Below are 23,076 nucleotides of genomic sequence, written 5' to 3' on the forward strand. Positions count from 1 at the left end.
AAATAGCAAGAAGTAATCGAAAACCCATTAAAGAAAACAACTACTAGATATCTTTCTCTGTAATGGACTTCTCTGTTCTCCAAAACTTTCCTTCTCTCCCCACCCCCACATCACGTGACTGAAGGCAACCATCATTTGCTCCTAAATTGTTCTCTCCGCATCTTTCATCCAACTATCATCTTCTTCATCACCAGCATCCGTGAGAAGCTAACTGTTGCACCTCGGATAAGGAGAAACAATAGCCGTCAGTCAGCGCCATCTGGTGAGACAATCCATCAACAACCCTGATCTCTTTTTACGTGAAAGAGCATTCCGAGTTTGACATCTCTCCGGTAAAGTCCTGTGGCTTTAAATCGGGAGAAAATCTGGAGAATACGGATATTCTCGAATGATTAGAAGAGGAGAAAATGAGAGGAAATATTTCCTTTTGAACTTTGAATGGGTGTTGTGGAGTGACTGAAAGAAATAGGATTTTCAACTCGATTCCGTTATTTTTGAAAGACAACTTTCATTACAAGGTTTCTAAAAGGAAACATGAAAGATACCACGTGGATTTTATTTGGGATAAAAGCTGTGATTATATTGCTTACAGCTGTTCCCGGAGTTTACTTACAAGGTAAGGCTTTTAAAACTAATGTCTAAATTGAAAAGTTTGAAATACTAAAAATGCTAACTGCATAAAATCGAGTTCCATTCAAAGGGAATATTCTGTTTTGAAAAGGTTATTCAATACGTTTAAAATTTTAAAATTCGCACAAACTTTAAGAGAAAAACGCATTAATATTAAAGCTAAAACTGACTACGAAATTAATGGATATTACTTCCACCTTCAGAATAGAGAGAATAGATATTACTTCCAGATTAAGGTAATACTTCTGAATAGTTAATACTTCCAATTGAAACAATTTTTTTTCCTCTAAAATAATAAGACACCATTAAAATAATATAAATGAAAACATTTACTTACACAAGACAGCATAAATTTTCACATGTTAATAGAATTTATTATTCACTTTTTTTTAGAATTCATAAAATTCATATTTTTTTAATTAAAAATATGTGCAATACACAGACCGGAAAGACAAATCGAATGCTCGTATTGCATTTAAATTTATCGTTACTTTTCAGTATTTAATTTAATAATAATATTTTTGTATATCACACTGCAAAAAATCACACAATGTGATATAAAAAATTAATTTTGTATACCACACTGTATCACAACATTGTGTAAAAGTGTGTCAAAATCGCTCCAAAATATAGTCGAAATTTTTATTCAAAATTGAAACATTTGAACAGTACATAGAACTTTCAAACAGTCTTTAAATTATGAATCTCCCTTAATCCATTTATTAATTTTTGTGTAAACTACATAATCTTAAACGTGATGTGAAGGGAGTTAAGTTTGAGAGAAATGTCCATGAACTGCTGGTGTGATTAGTATAGCAGACCTCCGATTGGAATCTATAACCATCATAGTTGTAGGGGAAGCCCGGGCAAGATGGACCGCTTAAGGAAACTTGGTTCAAAAAATAGTAAACTAGAGCAATTTTATATTTTTTATATTGTAAACATATAGTGGGAACATTGCTCTTAAATATCCCATACAGAAAATAAGTAAATAATAAAGTTCAATAATAATAATTTAACCTAGACAAAAGAAGAACTTTGTCCCATCATGCCCGGGCTACCCGGGCAAGATGGGACACATAATTATATTTCAAAAGTCACAGAAATTAATGTCAGAATAAAAGAGTAATTGATAAAAAAACGTTCCGAAACATCACAGTTACTGCATAAGAAGCGGCCAAAACCGGAATAAGCACTGTGCGCTTCATGAACCCATTCTAATCAATCTCAATATTGTCTGTCAATTAATTAATTATAAATTATTTTTATGAATTTTTTTTAAATTATTTGTTAAGTAATATTTGATAGTTCATATTTTTTTAATATTAACTTATTCTTTATGCTTTTGCCAAATCCGGAGAGTTTAATTTTTATATTACATTTTCATTCTACTTTGGCTGTCCCATCTTGCCCGGTTCATCTTGCCTGGATAGTACAATTTTAAAAAAAAATTATCTGCAAATTTGTTCAAACAAATAAATTTTAATTTTCTCTACTCATTATGTTTGTACAATAATAACACTACAGTGCTACAAATTTGAAAACTTTCTTGCAATGTATTAAACAAATAATAACAGCATATAAACCTGGAAAAATATTTTAACACGTTATAAGAAAAACAAAACAATGCGTTCATTTCGATAACACCTTGTGAACTGACGAAAACACTTGTGCGTATTGAGAACAATAATATTTTCTTACCGAATACGCACTTTAAATGTCGCTACCGTGATACGCGTAAAAGAAAAAACGATGTCCCGTCCAGCACGGGTGTCCCGTTTGGCCCGAGCTTCCCCTACTTCAAGGGGGATTAGAATGATTTATATATTCCTTTTATTCAAGCTTTTAAGATATAGCGAAATGACCCAAAAATGAAATTAAATTTACCAATGTCCTGACTAAGCTGTTGGAACTAATTTTTTCCGATTTGCAACCCTTTATACCATTGAAATTGGAAATTAGTAGGTCATTATGTGTCATTGCGGCGGCCACTTTATAAGGCTTCTTAATTTTCCCTGAACTGGGGTGTACAATTATGATGGTAAGAGCACCCTACTACGAACCCGGAGGTTCTTGGTTCAATCCTACAGACAGCCATGGAATATCTGTCCGAAAAATTTCTTCCTTCGCTTTAATTTTGAAACTATGCATTTCGAACAAAAATGAGTATATTCTGTTACAATTTTGAATGCATTCGGAATTTAAATTCAAATATTATTTGTTTCGGAGCTATTTCGGCACTCTTTTGTTCAATTTTGACAAATCTCTATTGTTTTTTTCTTGTTTGCGTATTTTGCAGAGCACATTTTGTGTATTGACAAACGATTCTAAATTGTTGTTGTGTTTCATGTCGTGTTGCCTGGAACAGTGTTTCCCAAACTTATGACTTTTGTGTACCCTTTCTAAATTTTTCGTAACGCTGTGTACCACTAATAAAAAAATGAATGTATTTTTTACTATAAAAAATTGTACAAACATTAAAAATCACAACTGGATGCTGACACCACTAATTATTAACTGTTAATTCTGCAAAAAATAGCCAATAGAAAAATACGTAGTCGTAGATTTTAATGGCTAGATTTGTTACTAAATAAAAAATTTTGAAATTTTCACTTGTTGCAAGATATTTCGCATAAGAACACGTCCCCCCCCCTCTAAACGATTCCCGTACCCCTGCGGGTACGCATACTACACTTTGGGAAACACTGGCCTAGAACGTATTATTACTTCAAGATTATAGTTGGAAATCTTTTTTCTTTAAATTGCTATTCATAAGGGCAACTATGCGTAAATATGACAATTTTGCTGTATTTTTTTAATCTTTTCCGCTTTCTTTGATAATATTAATTTTAAATTTTTCGAAACAGATCCATATTATTTTGCGAAGCATAGGTTAAATTTCATAATCACTTTATTGAAAATATTGAATTTTCCTATAATAAATTTGAAAACGTAAAAAAAGTAACACAGTATAAATATTTTGAAAAAGGAATTTTAAAAAGAATTTAAACAAAATAATTAAAGTTTCTCATAGAAGACAGTGCGTTACATAACATTTGCATATGAATTTCTCATTATAGGTACACCAATTTTAATACAGAAAAGTTCATTTTATATATCTCATATGAAGCGTAATATTAAATAAATAAGGAATTATTTTCCTGGTTTCAGATAAAATAACTTTCAATTGCATAATCTATGTCAGGGAGAACACATTTTAAATCAATTCATTATTATTAGTGATTTAAATCATTAAATAAATAAATGTAATGATGTTTTTCATGCTTTTCAAAAAATTTTGAGTAAATAAAACAATTCAAATAGTGAATAGTGTGAGTATTAATCAATAAATTTCATAATATACTGAAATAAAAGAAAACTATTAGTTAACAAAGACAAAGAAAAAGCTAAAAGTAACACCGAAGCTTATCATCCCTTATTGTGATCAGTAAGCGGATGAGTGATCACTTTGATCAGTCAGTGTAGGGACTGAGGGTGCACAGTATCGGTCCTCTTTAAACTGTTGTACCGTAAAGTGCTCGACTTCGCGCGAAGGTCGCCTGGCTACCGAAGCAGTGGAGCCAATTTCTCTACAGAGGATCAAAATTGCGATAATAGATCGGATCATCTTCAGGGATGTTTCCTAGACCGTCTCCAATAGCCCATTGTGCGACGTAAAAATAATAGTACAATAAGTACACAATAGTACAATTCTTATACAATAGTACAATAGTTATATAAGGTAGGACATGTGGTTATCCTCTTCATAACCGCATATAGGATAAGGACATACTTCGATAGGGAAGATAATCACATAAGCAAGAAAAGAAAACTATAACAAATAATTTTAATCCTTCTAAAAATTAATATAAAAATATATGCACGCTGGAGGCTGCAAATTAATTTATAAACAAGGAAATTCAAAGTTGAAGAAAAAAAAAAAGGTTTGAAAGATATTATTTTAATTTAAATGTAAAAAATTTTATCTTTCTTAAAGAACTATGATTTTTCAAATAATTCCTTTAAACAATACACGTTTCTTATACTTTGAATTTTAATCTTCAAACACAGCAAATAAATCAGACTTTTAAGAAGCTTCACTAACATTGCATTTGCAGTTAAAAATTTGCACTTGAAATATCTTTTAAAAAAATATTAGGATAACTTAAGGTGTATTAGGATAACTTTGGCATAGTAAACAATTTTTATGAAATAATCCCTCCTTAATGATATCATCTACGTAGTTGATAAAATTTAACTTACGTACCAAATAAATAGAGATAAAAATTAATTTTCGGAGACCTTTAGTGTGTATGTTTAGGAGGGGATATAATTTTGAGGAGATAAGAAAACATGTAAATATTGACATTCTGTTTCCAACTGGAGTATTTGTGTAAATTCGGAGCAACTTTGATCACTCATTAGATACTATTTTATTCCAGTTTTGTTTGCATAGTTATATTTTTAAAATGAAGCTTTAAAATTCTGCATCCTGTGATAAGTTTGATTTATAAATATTTCATTTAATTTACATACATTACCATTTTAAACATACATGCATTTAAAATGAATAAAACGAAAATAATGAAAATAAAAGAGAAGCAATTTGCCGATCTTCGTTCGACTGCAATTATGACGCATCATAAAAACTGAAATATAGCTCTAAACTACTTCTTAATCTGCGTAAAGATATTATTTAACAACGATATTGAACAGTTTATTTGTTAACAGAAATTATTCGCTCTTACCCTTTTATTTCTGCCCAATTAATAACTCAATTTATTTCACCTTTTCATTTCCCACGCGAGAAAAGGACTTCGATTTAGAAATTTGTAAACATATATCTTAAAGCCCATGTTTATAAATGTTCAAGCGCTTGATATCTTAGTTTTCAGTTTTAGATATGATATTTAAATGATTGATTTGGTAATTATTTTCGTACAAATGGTAACGGCTTACCGGAATGAACTTATTACCACACATTTAGTGAAAAGTAGAAAAATGAAAAATGACCTGAGAAATGGTTTTTATGCAAAAATGATAAGGTTATCATGATAAGATTACCAAATTTTACCGCATTTACCGAATTCTATCACACAAGATCAAGCCATTTTTTTAAATGTTAATTCAAATCAAAGTGCTACCGATAAAAATTAACGAACTTTTTGATGCTTCCTAAGAGCTGCAAACGCATTAAACTTAACCATATTCAGGTAGTTTAGACCATACCTTTTTTCACCACGCAGAAAAAGACGATGGCGAGCAGTACTTAGACAAAATATAAAATAAAATGAGTTTGCTTTTGTTTCGCAAATTAATGTCAGATTCACTTATCCCTAGTTTTTCCTTTCGACATGTTTTGTTAGCGTTGAATATAAGTCACTTATCTGCACTTTTTCATTGTGGTACTACTTTATGTGTCTATAAAGAATTGTAGGCGTATGTATATCTTACTCATATGCCCAATTACCCCGATTTCCCCTTTTTTCCGTATTAATATGCATAAAAGCCCCTAAAATATATCTATAAATTTTCCAGTCTAGAAATTTAGTATTTTTTAAATATCTTATTAGTATTAAATTTAATAAATTTTTTGCACGTGGAAACTTATTGAAAGTTTTTTACAAAAATGGTGTAGAACATGCATGAAAATTACTCGAAATAATGTTATAATTTCAGATTAATAATTAATATGAAGATAAGATAAATTTAAGATAAATTTTATGGATAGAAGATAAGATACATTTTATGGATAGAATATAAATTTCAAAGATAATATTTTATGAAACTTTTAATTCATTACCCAGTCATAGTTTAATTTTAGATTTGTAATTTCTTGTAACTTCAAAAAATAAATTTCTTGACAAAAATATATTAAAAATACGCAATTCTTAAGAATAGCACAAATTTTTTTCCTCACACATTCTTTTTAGTAAAAAAGATTCAGAACACTCTTAGAGATAAAATTCTTTCTTTTGACGATTCAGCAATCTTTGAGCTGTATTTCGGTAATTTTGGAAATCGTTTCGTCACGAAATCAAGTGATTTGTGAAGAAACGCGAATTTTTAAGTAAATGACGGAAATGGTTCCTCAGTTTTGAGCCTCATTGCAGTGCATTGTGGGAGATTCATATAGGAGGCCATTGTGTTATTCCCTACAGATTTTACATTTGTTACATTACCAATCGGTGTGTGTGGTCTCAGGAAAATAATCTCACGTCAGAGTGGTTACGGGTTTGAAGCTCGGTCAGAGGAATGGATATTTCTTTTTTCATTCTCTCAATTCTATTTGTCCTCACTGTGGGTGCAACGTTTGCCAGTTTAATATGGATAAGTACTCAGGGATTGGTCAGCACGCTTGTCCTGCTGATACCTGAAAAACGAATGTCTATGTAGACAGGTGGGACAAATTTGTTTCCACGTAGAAGTGACGAGAGTTATTTCCTCACTTTGACGAAATATTCGCTCGGAGCATATTCAAGGAAACGATTTCGTCAAAAAAGAAAAACTTTTAGTGAAATTTGAGTATCCATTTTTTATAGTGAAATTTTTATTTACTTCCACATTTTTAAAACTGCAAATACTTAAAAAAATGTTTAGTTTGTAAGATAATTCCTAGACGTTTAGTTTAAAGATAAATGTGTTCTTAAGTTTTATTATTTTTTCTAGGACGGCATAGAAAAGCAACACTTGAAATTAATCCATCTAAGGAATCATAAGGAAAGGAATTTCGAAATTCACAAAGCGTACAAAAAATAAATCAGAACATTAGTCCATCTTGAAAAAAAATATCTCTTAGAAAACGTTGTTTAAAGAAAAGATACTATTGCAAAATAAAGAGCACGTTCTGTCCATCTAAGCTTACTAAAATGGCTGAAGACTTTTTCTTTCTTTCTTTTTTTTTTACTTTTAGATAAAAGCTCGTAAATTTGGCGTTCTTATTTTTTACGAGCGAAAAGTATTTTGAAGAAGAGGGTTAAAAACAAAAGAGTAAAAAAACAACTGAAAAACAAAGTTTTTTAGAAGTTATTTTTAAAGTCAATGTCTCAAAAGTTATAACATTTAATAATATGTTCCAAATCTTTCCTTTCTCAAATTATGATATAGTTTTAAAGTTATATCTATACATTTATACGAACAAAAAGATAAAAATCCCTATTCTATTTTAACTCCTTATTTCACTTGCAGTAATACTGTATATTTGATATATACTTTTTTAGTATTTTCCTTAAGGGTTTATACTAACGCTATAGTAAGCATAAAAATATAAAAAAATGAAAATTTTATGCAAAATTTGTAGTTATACTTTAAATCTTTGTTTGGTTGAATTCGGATGTATAGCCTCATGTTCGCTGCCGTTTACAAACCCCTACGATTGATTCGCAACAAATTTTTTTTCTTGATGGAAAAAAATTCACTTTGCAAAATCTGACTTGGAACTTATAAAAATTCCAAAAATATCAGAATATTTTGGTATAGAGATCAATATATTCTAAGTTAATAATTTATAGTGTTATCATTCACGTAAGCTAATTTATATCCTGCATGTTGTGAATAAAAATAATATTCGCAAAATCTTAAAGTATTTCCTTGGAAATATATTTAAAATTCAAATGGCAAAATTCAAATGAAAGTTAAATCTCAAAGATTTAACTTTCGAAGAACAAATATTTTTTAGATACAATTTTATACACTTCTATTTTAAGAACTTCTGCGCATATGCCAGTTCGTGTACTTATATATATATANGTATATATATATATATACATTATAGTTAGATTGATAGATAGATGCATATTATATATTGAATGTTATTGAAAAGTATTTAAACAATATTACATTCATTATCATTTTGAATTCCTCCATTTGTTTTTTATTCAGATTATTTTGCATATATTTGTTTCAAAAAATATATAACATAACGACAATTCAATCCCGAATAGAAATAGCAAGATATCATACAGTATTTCTCTGAATTAACTAAGCTTCTGATGCATTCCGGTAAAGTTTAATTTACAGGTTAGTTTTAATTACAATCATCGCGTTGCTAATTTCAGTGTTTCGAAAGAGGTCAGAATGTTAAGAGTATATTACATTTCCTGGTTATCCTCCCAACTTTCCTGTTTAGATCATAATCACACATCCGGTTAACTGTAATGGGGTGTAATTACGCGAAATATGGAAACTTTGAAATCGAAATAAAATAAGTTTAAGTGGGTTTTTCAATTTCAAAACCTATAATTCATTTTTTATACTCGCTCAAGGGTATGATTTTGTGTGCATATATTTACACAGATTAAGATATGAAGTGAAATATCGGTATTATGAACTCGCAGGAGGAGATACTAGAAATTTGTTGATACCAAAAATTCGGGAAATCGAAAATCAAATATTTTAATCGAATATTTTATTTAATTCAGTCAAAATATTCACCGAGACACAAAAAGTCTCGTTATACTGAAAATTCGGGATATCGAAAATCGAATATTTTAATCGAATTTAGAACATTTTATTGAACAATTCATTCAGAAAAATTACCGTCACACTAGAAATTTTGTAATACCAAAAATTCGAAATATTTTAATCGAATTTAGAATATTTTAATGAACAATTTAGTCAAAATGATCATTTTGATACGAGAAATTTCCGTGATACCAAAAATTCGAGTTATCGAAAATCGAATATTTTAATGGAATTTTAAATATTTTATTTAACGATTGAGTCAAAATAATCATTGTACTGGCATTTTAAAAGTTACATATATAACATGTATTTACTTCAAAATTATTATTACAATTATTTGTACAATTAGCAATTACTTCCAATAATGACAATATCTTTAGATTTTTCATTTGATTTTAGGTTTTGAAATTTTTCTGTTTCGTCATCTTCTTTTTCTAACATATAAATGTTTTTGTATGTTTTCTCGTTTTTATATATTTTTCCGTAAACGTTACATAAAGCATATTTTGCAAACATTTTTAACACTTCCTATTTTCCCAATCACCGCGTACTGAAACATTAGCGAACCAGAATAACTAGATCCAGAATAACCGAATAACCAGATCTTGATCAGAAATATCAGTGTTTTTGCATTCATTAAGCTAGCTAGTTCTGTCCTATTTTATGACTTCTAATTTGTAATGAATAATTCAGGCAGCCACTTTTTAAACAGGAAAATCTCTTTCATATTCATGAAAATATCTTTCATATTCATGGAAAGTTAAGAACTAGAATTCAAGAAAACAGTTAAATTCCTCAGAAATTTAAAAATTTCTTCTTTGATGATCAAAAATATTTCGTGAAATCAAAAGTCTCCCCAAATTTTCGTCGGTTAAAAAAAAGCTGTTTTTATACGTGAATAGAATTTAATTTTTGTCGTGTTACCAAAAAATTAATTTTCGTGTTACAAAAAAAAGAAATTAATCAAAACTTGTATAATTTTCCAATTGTTTTTCGATCTTGAATCTCATTGTGTTCTTTTCGCAATTTTTCTAATTGTAGAAACTCTGTCCAGGGAAGGGAAAGGACTCGCGGCGAGAGAAATGAATCATAAACTTATATTTTATCATAAACAACTTACAGATTATTAAGAATCCTATCATGACTAACAATCAAATCTAAAATGTTTTCTTAATCATACAAACCAGTTATAAAATGTTTTTTTTTATAAATACGGGCCATGTATAATAGATTCTTGTTATGCACTCAAATCAAATACAAAAAGACCCATTATGAATCTCATACATTTATCATTTATATTTTAATAAAGTAAAATTCGGTCACAATCATAAATTTTATTTTTGTGACTTAAACACAACTCGTTTAAATTTAAAAATGTTTCGTCACATCTAATCTGTCCGCATTTTTATCACGATTTTTCTAATTGTAGAAGTTTTGTTCAGAAATTAGAAAAATTGATTGTATGAATATTATTTATTTTTATTATACATAATATTATGTATGAAAATAAATTATATGTTCATCATTAATTTTTATTATATTTAATATTACGTATGAAAATAAATTATATGAATATTATTAATTTTTATTACATATCATATTATATATGAAAATAAATTGCATGAATATTATTTATTTTTACTATGTATATTATTATATATGAAAATAAATTATATGAATATTATTTATTTTTATTATATATAATAGTATATATGAAAATAAATATTATGAATATTATTTATTTTTATTATATATAATATTATATATGAAAATAAATTATATGAATAGATTATTTATTTTTATTATATATTTGATTTTACGTACGAAAAAAAATTTATGAATATTATTTATTTTTATTATATATCATATTATATATGAAAATAATCTATATGAATATTAATTATTTTCATTATATGTAATATAATATATGAAAATAAATTATATGAATATTATTCATTTTTATTATAGATACTATTATATATGAAAATAAATTATATGAATACTTTTATTTTTATTATATATATGATATTAGATATGAAAATAAATTGTATAAATATTATATTTGAAATTACTACATGCATGAAAATTGTGTAAAGTCTTACTATGAATGCTGATTAAATGTAAAATGCCATGTGATGTGCCCCCAGACCAAATCTAAAATCGTGTTATCATTCATAAAGTCCAAATAAAAATATCATTCACAGTCGCCAAATATAAAATGTCTTATCATGCATAAATCAATTTTAAAGAGACTTGTCTTGATTGTGAATATAAAAATGCATTAGTAAGAGTACCGTTCTACCCGTTCAGATTAGTGTTCAGCAGAATAAAGAAGCTAGTACTAAGTAAATTGTAAATTCACGCCTTATCATAAATAATTTAAGAACTATAAGAAGCCTCCGTGAATGTAGTTTGAATCTAAACAGTCTTATTTTTCATACAGATCAAATTTGAAAACGTATTATCATTCATACTGATTGAACATAACAGTTTTCATTATTCACGCATAAAAAAGTCTGGCAAAATTACCGTAATGTATGGGAAAGACATTTCTGGTAAAAAAAAAAAAAAAAAAAAATGATTCCAGTAAAAAACAAAAATATACTGCATTTGAACCATTTATTTCATAATTTTTTTGGATCATTTAATAATGGTTTAAGGGGGAAATTCTGGTTTTAAGAATTATAGTTTTTATTGCTTCACATTTAGGAAAAAATACAAAACTGAAAAGTAAATTCTACCGATTAAATGGTTGTTATGCCACGCTCTAAAGTATGATGACATGTATGATAAATAACTAAATGTATAATGAAATAAGTAAGATAACTTATATATAAAATAATATGAAAATACTATATCAAGTACTTGTATATGAAATGTGTAGAATAACTTAAATGGTAAATAACTAAATTTTACCACATTTTGTCACATATTATAAAACTGTATTTAATTTTTAATTTTACCAAAATTATTACCAAACCATTTTGATAAAAATTACTGTGCTTTTTAGCTTCCTAAAAGCGATAAATTTTACCATATTATGATAGTTAGAGTATAATTTTTCATTCAAGGTACATATACCAAAAATAAATTGAAAATATAATGATTACAAACATAAAAATATATATATTATCAAAAATACCAAATAAGTATCTTATCATAAACTCAGACTACGTATCTCAACACAAACTCAGACATAAATTACACACGTACAGTTCCTAATTGGCTTTTACATAATAAACGACTTATACCAGAAAAAGAAAGCTATTTGCTACTACAAAAAAAATTCTTCATCTCATTTGGTGACACATTAAAGCCGTTGGAATATCTTAAAATCATTCGCAACATAAAAGGGTGAAAATGCTGAGAGTTAAAATAGCGAATAAATCACCAGGTATAAAGAAAAGTTTGTCGAGCGTTGCAATAAGCCATTTCATGCATAATGTATGATGCAAGCGGGAACCTGAAAGAAAACTCCAGAAACAAAATTTTTAAGATACGTCACACGAAAAATTGAAGGTGAGAATAAAAGAGAATTTCGTTGACTCTGAGATACTGTACTTCTTCTTTATAAAGCTTTCAGCTCATACGACTAAAAAAAGTGCTCATGACATAGCTTTACTTTTGAACGTGTGTTTTATATTATCTTTAGAAAATATTTTAGTCAAGTCAAAAGCAAATTGATCCTCGTTCGGTATTATTTTTACACACACAATGGAGGTAGATAAATTGAGAATGATGTTTAAATTCTAAACTATTATAGTTTTTCGTTATTTATTTTAAGAAATAGTACATTTTTGTTGGATGTTTATAGGTTTGAAACTTGTTTTATACATCCAAAAAAAATTAGGAATATATTTTGAACATTATCGTTTATGCTTTTTCGTGATAATCTGTTTCTCATTGGGATTTTCAAACAAAACTTCTAGATTAATGAAATCTTCCAGATAACACCTAAAGTTTCTAAAAATAAAAATAGTCCTCAGATAGCATCTCTATTTAAAAAAAAACCGGGTTTTTTTTATATATATTTTACGTCCATTCAAAATTAAAAGGATTGATCCTCGTTTAGTATTATTTTTGCACATGCAATAAAAGTCAATAAATAGATAATGATGTTAAATTCATAACTATTAAGGTTTTTTTCATAATTTTTTTAAAATTAGCACATTTTCGTTGGATATCCATAGGTTTAAAACATGTTTTTTATCCAAGGTTTCACAAAAAAAATTTAAAAAATGTATTCTAAACATTGTCATTTATTTATTTATTTTTTTGTAAAAGCTTGCAGATTAATGAAATCTACCAGATAATGTCTCCAGTTTGTAAAAATATTTATCAGCTAACATTTCTTTTTTTAAGCAAAAACCTGTGAGTTTCATTTTATTTTTGTGAAATATTTTTTTATCTATTTAAAAAAATGAGCCCCAGTTAGTCGCTATTTTTATTCATGCAATAAAGTTCGATAAATTGAGAATGTTTTAATTCGAAAACTGAAAGAGTTTTTTAAAATTTTGATTTTAAAGAAAAATGTACTTTTAGTTGAATATTTATGGGTCGAAAACTTGTTCTACATCCTCGTTTCATTAGAAAAAATTTCAAAAAATATTCTACTCTGTCATTTATGTTTTTTTTCATCCTAAAATCTGTTTTTTTTTCATGAATTTTTTGAAACGAAGCTTCTAGACTCATGAAACCTTCCAAATAAATCCAAATCTTTCAAATAATTGTTCCAGCTAGTACAACTAAAAATTATTTATAAGTGAGTTTTTCTTTCTTTTGCAAAATATCTTTGCGTTTTATAATATCTTTGGGAAGATTTTTCGCCAAAGTCAAAAGCAGGTGGACTAATACTCATTTTGTCGTTATTTTTACGTGTGCAATGAAGGCATTTATTATAAGGTACGAAGGTATTTTACACATGCATTGAGAGGGATGTTTAAATTAAAAATTATCAAGGCTTTTCAAAATTTTGATTGTCTTATTGAATAATGCATTTTTGTTGAATATTTATAGGTTTGATATTGATAGGTTATATTCTTATGTTATTGTTATATATTAATTATATGAAGATTATCATCTGATTCAGGAGATCTAAAATCAGAATGTCTCCTGAAATAAAAAATACTGACTCTATCTGGCAAATAAGGCTGTCTATGGGCTGAGGATATTTATTAAATCAAGGTTTCTTTCTAGAAAAACAAAGATCTTAATTAACGAAACATATGCTTCTGACTTGCCGGTCTTGACATATGCTTCTGATGCTTGGATAAAAACAAAACTGGAGGAAAATTGTACGTCAATATTTGAGTGAAGGATTTTGCGCAGTATACTTGGTGGAGTAAATGAAAACAATAACTGGAGAAAGCGGTTTAATTTTGTACTTCAAAAGACTTGCAAACAACTTTATATTATTTAATGCATAAAAATAAATAGAATGATTTGGATGGTCCATGTGATTCGAATGAGAGATGGCAATACAATATAAAAGATATTGCTTTTTAGATCCAGTGGAACAAGAAAGCGGGGAAGGCCGCGGATGAGGTGAGCTAATACGGTGGAGTCTGATTGTCTTGCAATCAGTGAAAAGAATTGGAGATCAAAGATAAATCGGAAGTCATTATGGATAAATCTTCAGTGGAAGGCAATGGCCCACATTGGGCTGTCTATGATGAAGATAATTATATATAGCAAATAGATAATTATATATAGCAGATTTCAATAGGGTACAATTGTAATGTACTCACATATAAATATTATTTTGCGTTCCACAATGGGCTAAATTTTTGATTATAAAAACCAGAACACCGTAATAACGTTTGTTTCAACATTTGAAATATTAGTAGTTCAAGGGTTTAACTTTAAAAATGCCAGTTGACTTTTTATCAGAATTTCTTTGTCCACGGAAATACATAGGGATAAAACAATAAAAAAAATCCATACAAACATTCATTAATTATATTTTTTAGACTTCTTAAATAAGACTTGCTTTTGGTTCTATGCTTACAATAATCATAAAATGAAATATTTCGTATTTTAAAATCGCAAATGTTATAACTTTTAATCAAGTTATTTATTTTTAAGAGTTGCTAAAATAGGCGCTGATTTACATTTCTCGTATTATGCTATTGATCCCTCAGAAACAAATAAAAATACGTTTTAAAACCACAATCTTGTCTTACGACTCTGGTAAAAAGAAAAGCAGAAATCCCTAGAAATCCTTAAATTTCAATTTGTTTGCAATATTTAATTAAGTATAACTCCCATTGCATGTAACAAATTTTGAAACAAAATACATTGACATATCCATAGATATGCAATAAACAGCATTAAAATGGTTAAGGATTTTTTTTCTTTTAAAAAAAGAATGATGGCCCCTGGAGAAATTAATTTATGCTTGAGTAGAAAATCTAACAAAATATCTCTTTTCTTCAGCGAGCTTCAATATGAAAGCTTCTGACGCCGCGATAAAAATTCAATTTACTCTGGCGTATAAAAGCAATGTTTAACATTTTTTTTATTATCTCGGAATTAATAAAAGAAGAGAAAATAATTGTGTTGAATTTACGGGAAATAAGTTATATTGGGATGAGAGGAGTTTTTTAACATAATATATTACTTTATTTTAAAGGAAAAAATAAGCCGAACTTTTTCATTTTAAAAGTTGTACTTTTAGATTTTGTAGTATGTATGCAGTTTATATTTTAGTCTATAAGCGGCGTTGAGCAGCCGATCCATTTCTGAGTTTATGACTTTTCGATGTTCAACTATGCGGCCTTGTAATTTTGAACCCAACCCAAAAGACAAGGGAACTTCTGGATCATGCATTGGGACCAAAATAGCCTTTGTGAAGGACGTTTTGATGGAACTAACCGGCCTTTGCGAAGACCACGAAAATCTCCCATGGTTAGCCCGATGGCATAGGGATTCTATCTCATGATCCACCACTAAAGATATTTTACTTCAGAATTGTGATTGGAGTGAGCCAGGAACAGAATTCGTATCAGCCAGATACCCCTGGGGTTCGAACATAGGGCACCTCCTGGGAAGCGATCGCTCTATCCCCTGAGCCACGATGACTTTGTTAAGTATATATTTAAAAGCCACCAAATTGTCAATGCTTTGGGATCGCACAATTGTTCACTTTTAGGCTTCACAAAATGATTCAAAAACATTTATTAAGCTTTAAAACATTAACTAACTAACTAACTCCCTGGCATTACAGTCCATGTTGGACCATGGCCTCACTAACAATTTTCCTCCAAAGTCGCCTTTCTCTAGCTCTTTGTTTCCAGTTTCGAACTTATAGAGTCTTAAGGTCTTTTTCGTCAAGCCATCTTTTGACCGGCCTTCCTCTTTTTCTTTGGCCCTGGCACTGCCCCTTGAATATCTGCTTAGTGCCTCTATTTTCCTCCGTTCTCTCAAGGTGTTCTAGCCATTGAATTCTCTTCGCTTTTACATAGTTGATTATATCGTTTTCTTTGAATAGTCTTGCAATTTCAAAATTGTATCGACTTCTCCACAGATTACCCTCTTTGACAGGTCCAAAAATAGTTATAAGATTTTTTCTTTCCCAGGTAATCAGCATTTTTTCTTGTTTCTGGGCTGGAGTCCACGTCTCTGATCCATAGATAACGGTTGGTCTGATTATAGTTTTATAAACCTGAAGCTTTGTTTTTCTCGTTATTACTTTTGATGTTAGCAATCTCTTAAGTGCAAAATAACTGCGATTTCCAGCATTTAGTCTTTGCTTANCCCAAAAGACAAGGAAACTTCTGGATTATGCATTGGGACCAAAATAGCCTTTGTGAAGGACATTTTGATGGAACTAACCGGCCTTTGCGAGGACCACGAAAATCTCCCATGGTTAGCCCGATGGCGTAGGGATTCTATCTCATGATCTGTCTACCACTAAAGATATTTTACTTCAGAATTGGGATTGGAGTGAGCTTGTAACAGAATTCTCATCAACCAGCTGCCGCTGGGATTCGAACAAAAGGCACCTCATTGGAAGCGATCGCTCTATCCCCTGAGCCACGATGACTTTGTTAAGTATACATTTAAAAGTCACCAAATTATCAATGCTTTGAGATAGCACAATTGTTCACTTTTAGGCTTCGCAAAATGATTCAAAAACAATTGTTGAGCCTTAAAACATGCCTTAATATAATTTCAACACATGAATTTCGTTAAATTATGAAATGAATGCGCGAAATTTTCGGAAATCTGACCAGATTAATCTTTATCAAATATTGATGTTACGATTTAAATGAACCTTGTGAAGTGCAAAAGAACACTCCATAAAAACTAGAATAAAGTAAACAATCACGCAATCTTGTAAGTTTGACAACAATAAATTCATATAGGTATTGCACCACACAATTTCTTTACATTGTATTTGGCTTATGATTGCAAATTAACACAGTAAATTTGGAAATACTGTTTACTATTCCCTCAAATCAAGGAATTGATCCAGGTGAAGATTATTTTCTAAGCCAGAGTACTACCCCCTATGAAATCCTGTTATAGGATACAAATTGCTTTGGTTGTTAACAAGGGAGGAGGTGATTTCGTCAAATATGTTTCGTTTCGTCAAAAAGGTGTCATTTGATTTTGTTACAAAATGACTAATAAAACCGAGGGAAAAACAGATACAAAATTGCTGTATCGTTAAAAAGGAGAGGTTTATTTCTGAGAACAACTGCTATTAATAAGAAATATTATAACAAACTGTCAACTGCTTCGCCAATACTTTCTTAAAACCGTTGTTGAACAGCCGATCTGATTTTTGGGTTTACGACAACTAATGTTCAACTCCGTAGCTTTGCAATTTTGAACCCAATACAGAAGACAAGGTAACTCCCGGATCCAGTATTGGGGAAAATTTTCCTTCCTGAAGGACTTTTTAATGAAACTAACCCGCATTTACGTTACATGGAGAGGAAAACCCCGAAAACCTCTCAGGGCTCTCCTTACGACAAGGGACTCTAACCCGGGATCCGTCCACCACTAAGGATATTTTACATCCGCCCTTTGGTCAGTGCAAGCCGGGTGCCGACTTCCAATCGACCTGTCATCGCTTGGATTTGAACCCGGTTCACCTTATTGAAAGGTGAAAGCTCCATCTCCTGAGTCACCACCACTCCGTCAATACTTTCTGCAACTTTTTTAAATGTATCGTTTCCAACTACACTGTAAAAGTTACGGATCAAATTACGGTAAAAAGTACAGGCACTCAGGACACCGGTACTTTTTTTTTCGTAAAAACCATTTTCACTGGGACATGTAATTGAGCAAAAAAACTGATAAACCGCAATTTTCGCAGTAAAAATCACAGTAAAATCACTGAATCATTTTAATTAAATAAATATTAATGTACAAAGTACGGTATAATGTGCTAAGGTAAAAATAAATTTTACGGATGATGCACGTGAAGTGCCGATACTTCATTTGAACAGAAATTTTCTTCTGTGTCAGCGAGGTTTTCAATCTGTGGTTAGAAAAGTTTAGAAAACTTTTTTAATTGCTTTTTTTCCTATTATTGATCAACAGGCTAGAAACGATTACAATAACAAAACAGTTTTAACCATTGAAATAAATAAGTTTTAACATCACCAAGCATCAAATGAATATGCATGAAGTGCAAATTGTAGTAAACGGGGGAAATTTGGAAAATTGTGTATTTAATACGGTTTAGTTACAAACAAAATGTTTTCACCATTTCTAAATAAAGCTTGACAACCATTTTTGTAATATTTCTCTAATTCTTTTCCCTAAATTCGAATGTTTCGATAAGATTATATTTATTTCCAAAACAAAATTTCTAAGGTTCAGATTATTTAATTAGTTATTTCAAAAACAGACGAAGATAAACAAGTTAATTTTCTGAAAACAATCTTATTTAAAGGAGGCTATATTTTGTATTTACTTATGTGCTATTTATATTTTGTTTTAAGCTATTTTCGGAAATATACATTTTGTATAATCCAACATGTTTCAAAGAGTTATAATTATATTTGACAAATACTCAAATTCTCTGAAACATAATCTTCTTCGTATATTATCTTTTATAATAGGTATTACAATAAAAGTACACATTTTTCTTCCCAAAAAATTGTTTATCTAGCCAATTTTAAATGCTAATAATTCTTAATATACATACGAGTAATTCAATATGTGGATTACAATAGATCTTTTCGTTCGTTTTAGTAACATAATTGATAATAAAATATAATTGAATATAATCGAACTATTCTTGTAGCAATGTTTCTAAAGATATTAATATGAAGTTTGAGAAGATTGCAATTTTATTTCGAGTATATTAAGTTACTGAAGCGTATAAAATCTTCATTTCGAAGTAAGAATTGCAATTATGCAGAATATGCAAACGAAGAAATTGTGCAATGGAATAAGCATTATAACAAAAACTATTCCTTGCTATATACGTACAGAGATAGATTGATATATATATATANAGTCTGAAATTTATTTTCTGTCTGACAGCCGCAAGATTAGCTGTCAGTGAGGGTATCATCTTGTAATTGCTAGACAGTAATTTGATTAAAAAATTTTTATGAGACAGGAAATTTTTTTCTAGAAAAAACATAATATGTGTTTTTATAATATTGAAAATCACATTTAGAGAAGGTAACTGAAATTGATTCGAAGAAACAGAGCAATTCACGAAAAAATTCCTTTAATTAAAAATGGTAACTATATAATGGCACCTAAATTAAAATATTCTTTTTTTAAGAAACAAATTATATTTTTAAGTAACAACCATGAAAACATAAAATAGCACAATTTAAAAATCTTTCAGTTTAATAATATTTGGCAATTATTCAATTTATAGCATAATCTAATTCCTATTAAAAATATTATTATGATTTAATTTTACAAGTAGCGGAGTAATTCAACGCCGAATTTTTCTCGGCTTATGGTATTTTACGTTTCATAAAAAATCTATTAAATAATGGTTGATTCTCAGATTTAAACAAAAAAAAATTATCTCGCACTACAGTTAGATGAGTATCAACACAATGAATTGTTAGTAGTAGTTATTGAAATATACGTAAAATTTAATTTGTTTTCCTACATGTTAGAGTGCTATAAATAAGAATTTTCCTTTTTATTTAAATTGTGGCACCACTTAAAATATGTTAAAAAATGAATTTCCAATAAAAACAATACATTATTATAACTATAAAATTTGCAGCATTTAGAAGTTAGATATGCTTAAGTATGAAGATATTTAAAAAAAAAATCATCTCTGGTTTGTGTGTTTCGAGAGCATTTTTTGAACCATAAAAAAATTTAAGAAATTAACAGTTAAAATTTCATTTCGCAATCTTATCGAGCATTTTTCAAAGAAGGAATTACATATTTTAATTACTGGATTATAACGTTTTTAGTGCAGATACTTACAGGGCATATCAAAAATATAAATTAAAAAAGCATGAAAATTAAGGATTTTAAACTAATATTTAAGCAAGGAAAAAACAAAAATGCTTTAGACAAATCATAGTACAGAACGGTAGATGTAGAAAACAACAGATCAGATTTACGAGAGATTTAGCTTCCAACTCCTCGTTGGAAGCTAAATATTAGAAACAGCTTCTTAAGCGAAAACTGAAAAATGTAATACTGCTATATACTATAAAAAGTAAGTTTATCGCTTAGTTTAATAACCTTTTCCATGCATAATGCATCATGCTCATAAGGGTTAGAGAAATCCTAGTGGAATAAAATTTGGGAATTCCTTGCTTTGAACACCTTGTCAGGATTTCAACAAATTTAAATATAACTTTCAACAAAACTATATTTAAATTAATTGAAATCAAGACGGATTGAAACAGAACTTCTGTTCCAAAGATTAAATCAATAAAACGCACAGCACAAAAAGCAAATTTTCTTGAAGGAAAACTGAAAAATGTAATGCTGCTATATGGTATAAAAAGTAACCTTATAGCTTAGTTTAATAACTTATTTTACGCATAATGCATCATGAGCACAATGGTTGGAAAAATCCTACGGGAAAAAAATTTGTGAATTCCTTGCTTTGAACACCTTGTCTGGATTTCAACAAATTTAAATATAACTTTCAACAAAACTATATTTAAATAAATTGAAATCAAGACGGATCAAAGTAGAATTTTTTTTCAAACATTAAATCAATAAAATACACAGCAGAAAAGCAAATTTTCTTTAAGAAAAAGTGAAAAATGTAATACGGCTATATAGTATAAAAGGTAAGCTTATCGCTTAGTGTACACTTAGTAAGCGTATAACCTATTTTATGCATAATGCATTATGCGTACAAGGGTAGGAGAAATCCTAGTGGAATGAAATTTAGGAATACCCTTCTTGAACATTATCTGGATTTTAACAAATTTAAATATAACTTTCAAAAAACTATATTTAAATTAATTGAAATCAAGACAGATTGAAGTAGAACTTCTGTTCCAAACATTAAATCAATGAAACGCACAGCACAAAAGCAAATTTCCCTAAAGGAAAACTGAAAAAATGTAATACGGCCATAGAGTATAAAAAGTAAGCTTATCGCTTAGTTTAATAACCTTTTCCATGCATAATGCATCATGCGCACAAGGGTTGGAGAAATCCTAGTGGAATAAAATTTGTGAAACACGTCACACGCATGAATTGAAGGTAAGAGTTAAAGAGTGTTCTGTTGACACTAAAGGATTGTGTTTTTGTAAGATAAATACTTCTCGAACAAAACTGATAAGTTTTCTGTGAGGGAAAGTTTTATATGACATCCTTTGGGAAGACTCTGTAGCCTGGAGATATATTGATTTCTTCACTTTCGCCATTTTTATATATATAACTCTGAGTTTGGAGATATACTTCCGGCTTTTTAAACGCGCATTCCCTGTTGAAAAAGAAAATTATATTTAATTGCTAAGAAATATGTCACGAAGATTGTATGTTTCTTTGTGTGCAGTTTTTGCAATAAATTAAATGCAGTACATTTTTTATTTTCACAGGAATGTTCTTAAATTTGCAGACACAACTTATGTGTTTTGTTAAAAATTTAATTGCGAACATATAATATATAAATAAGAGTTAAGCACTTTAATTTATTTTCATGACAATTATAAAGTTATATGATATAAAGCTATAAAGTTATATGACAATAATAAATGTTGTACATTAAGAATAAAAATATTGTCAAAACTACTAGAATCTGGTAAAATTTACCCTATTTTTGGCCGCTATGGAACACCAAAAAGCTCGGTAATTTTTACTTAAGCGCTTCAGTAACGAGTTTGGTGAAATTAACAAAAAAAAAAAGCTTTGTAATGTGTGGTGAAATTCAATAAATGTGATATCATTCATTAATCTTATCATGACACCTTAGAGCATAGCTCAAGAAACCTTTATTCGGTTAAATTTAATTTCCAGTTTTGCATTTTATTTAAAACTAAATGCGTGGTAATAAGAACTATAAATCAGTTTAAAATTAGAAAAGCGTAATTTTAAACTGAAGTAGCAAAGCGCATTATTTTGAGTTAACATCTACCTTCATGTTTAATTTTGAAGCCATTGAAAACACGACCTCAAATTGACTCATAGACACATAATTACAAACACAAAATTTTATTATTTTATTTTACGTAATAATTATCCAATTTAAATTACGTCAAATCAAATGATTATTAAATTTAAATGACTAAATAAATTCTCTAAAGTTATATCATTGATAAATTTATATTATTTATATAAAGTTATATTTTGTTATATAAAAACTATATGTTAAAATACGCATACACAAACATTTAATTAACAAACATCCTATACAAATATCATGTTTGTTTTGTTTATCTAAATAAGAAATTTAAGAAGGAATCATACCTTATTAAAAAAAATAAATTTAGAAAGTAACGTAAATAATCTCGAAAAAAGAACTTTTTTTGTTTAAATTTGTCTGTTGACAAACATGCTTCTTCTTTAACTTAAAAT

General features: G+C 28.8%; 1 protein-coding gene across 1 annotated transcript in view; it reads left to right on the forward strand.

The window, feature by feature from the left end:
- Positions 1–307: 307 nt before the first annotated feature.
- The window catches only part of LOC107454222 (alkaline phosphatase, tissue-nonspecific isozyme-like), a 131,471-nt gene continuing 108,702 nt past the window's right edge, over positions 308–23,076 (forward strand). The window contains exon 1 of the mRNA XM_016071333.3: positions 308–616. Coding sequence (XP_015926819.1) covers positions 535–616 — 82 coding nt within the window. The 5' untranslated portion in view covers positions 308–534. The remainder of the gene's footprint in view (positions 617–23,076) is intronic.

Source organism: Parasteatoda tepidariorum, chromosome 6, assembly GCF_043381705.1.
Source record: "Parasteatoda tepidariorum isolate YZ-2023 chromosome 6, CAS_Ptep_4.0, whole genome shotgun sequence".
Classification (NCBI taxonomy): Eukaryota; Metazoa; Arthropoda; class Arachnida; order Araneae; family Theridiidae; genus Parasteatoda; species Parasteatoda tepidariorum.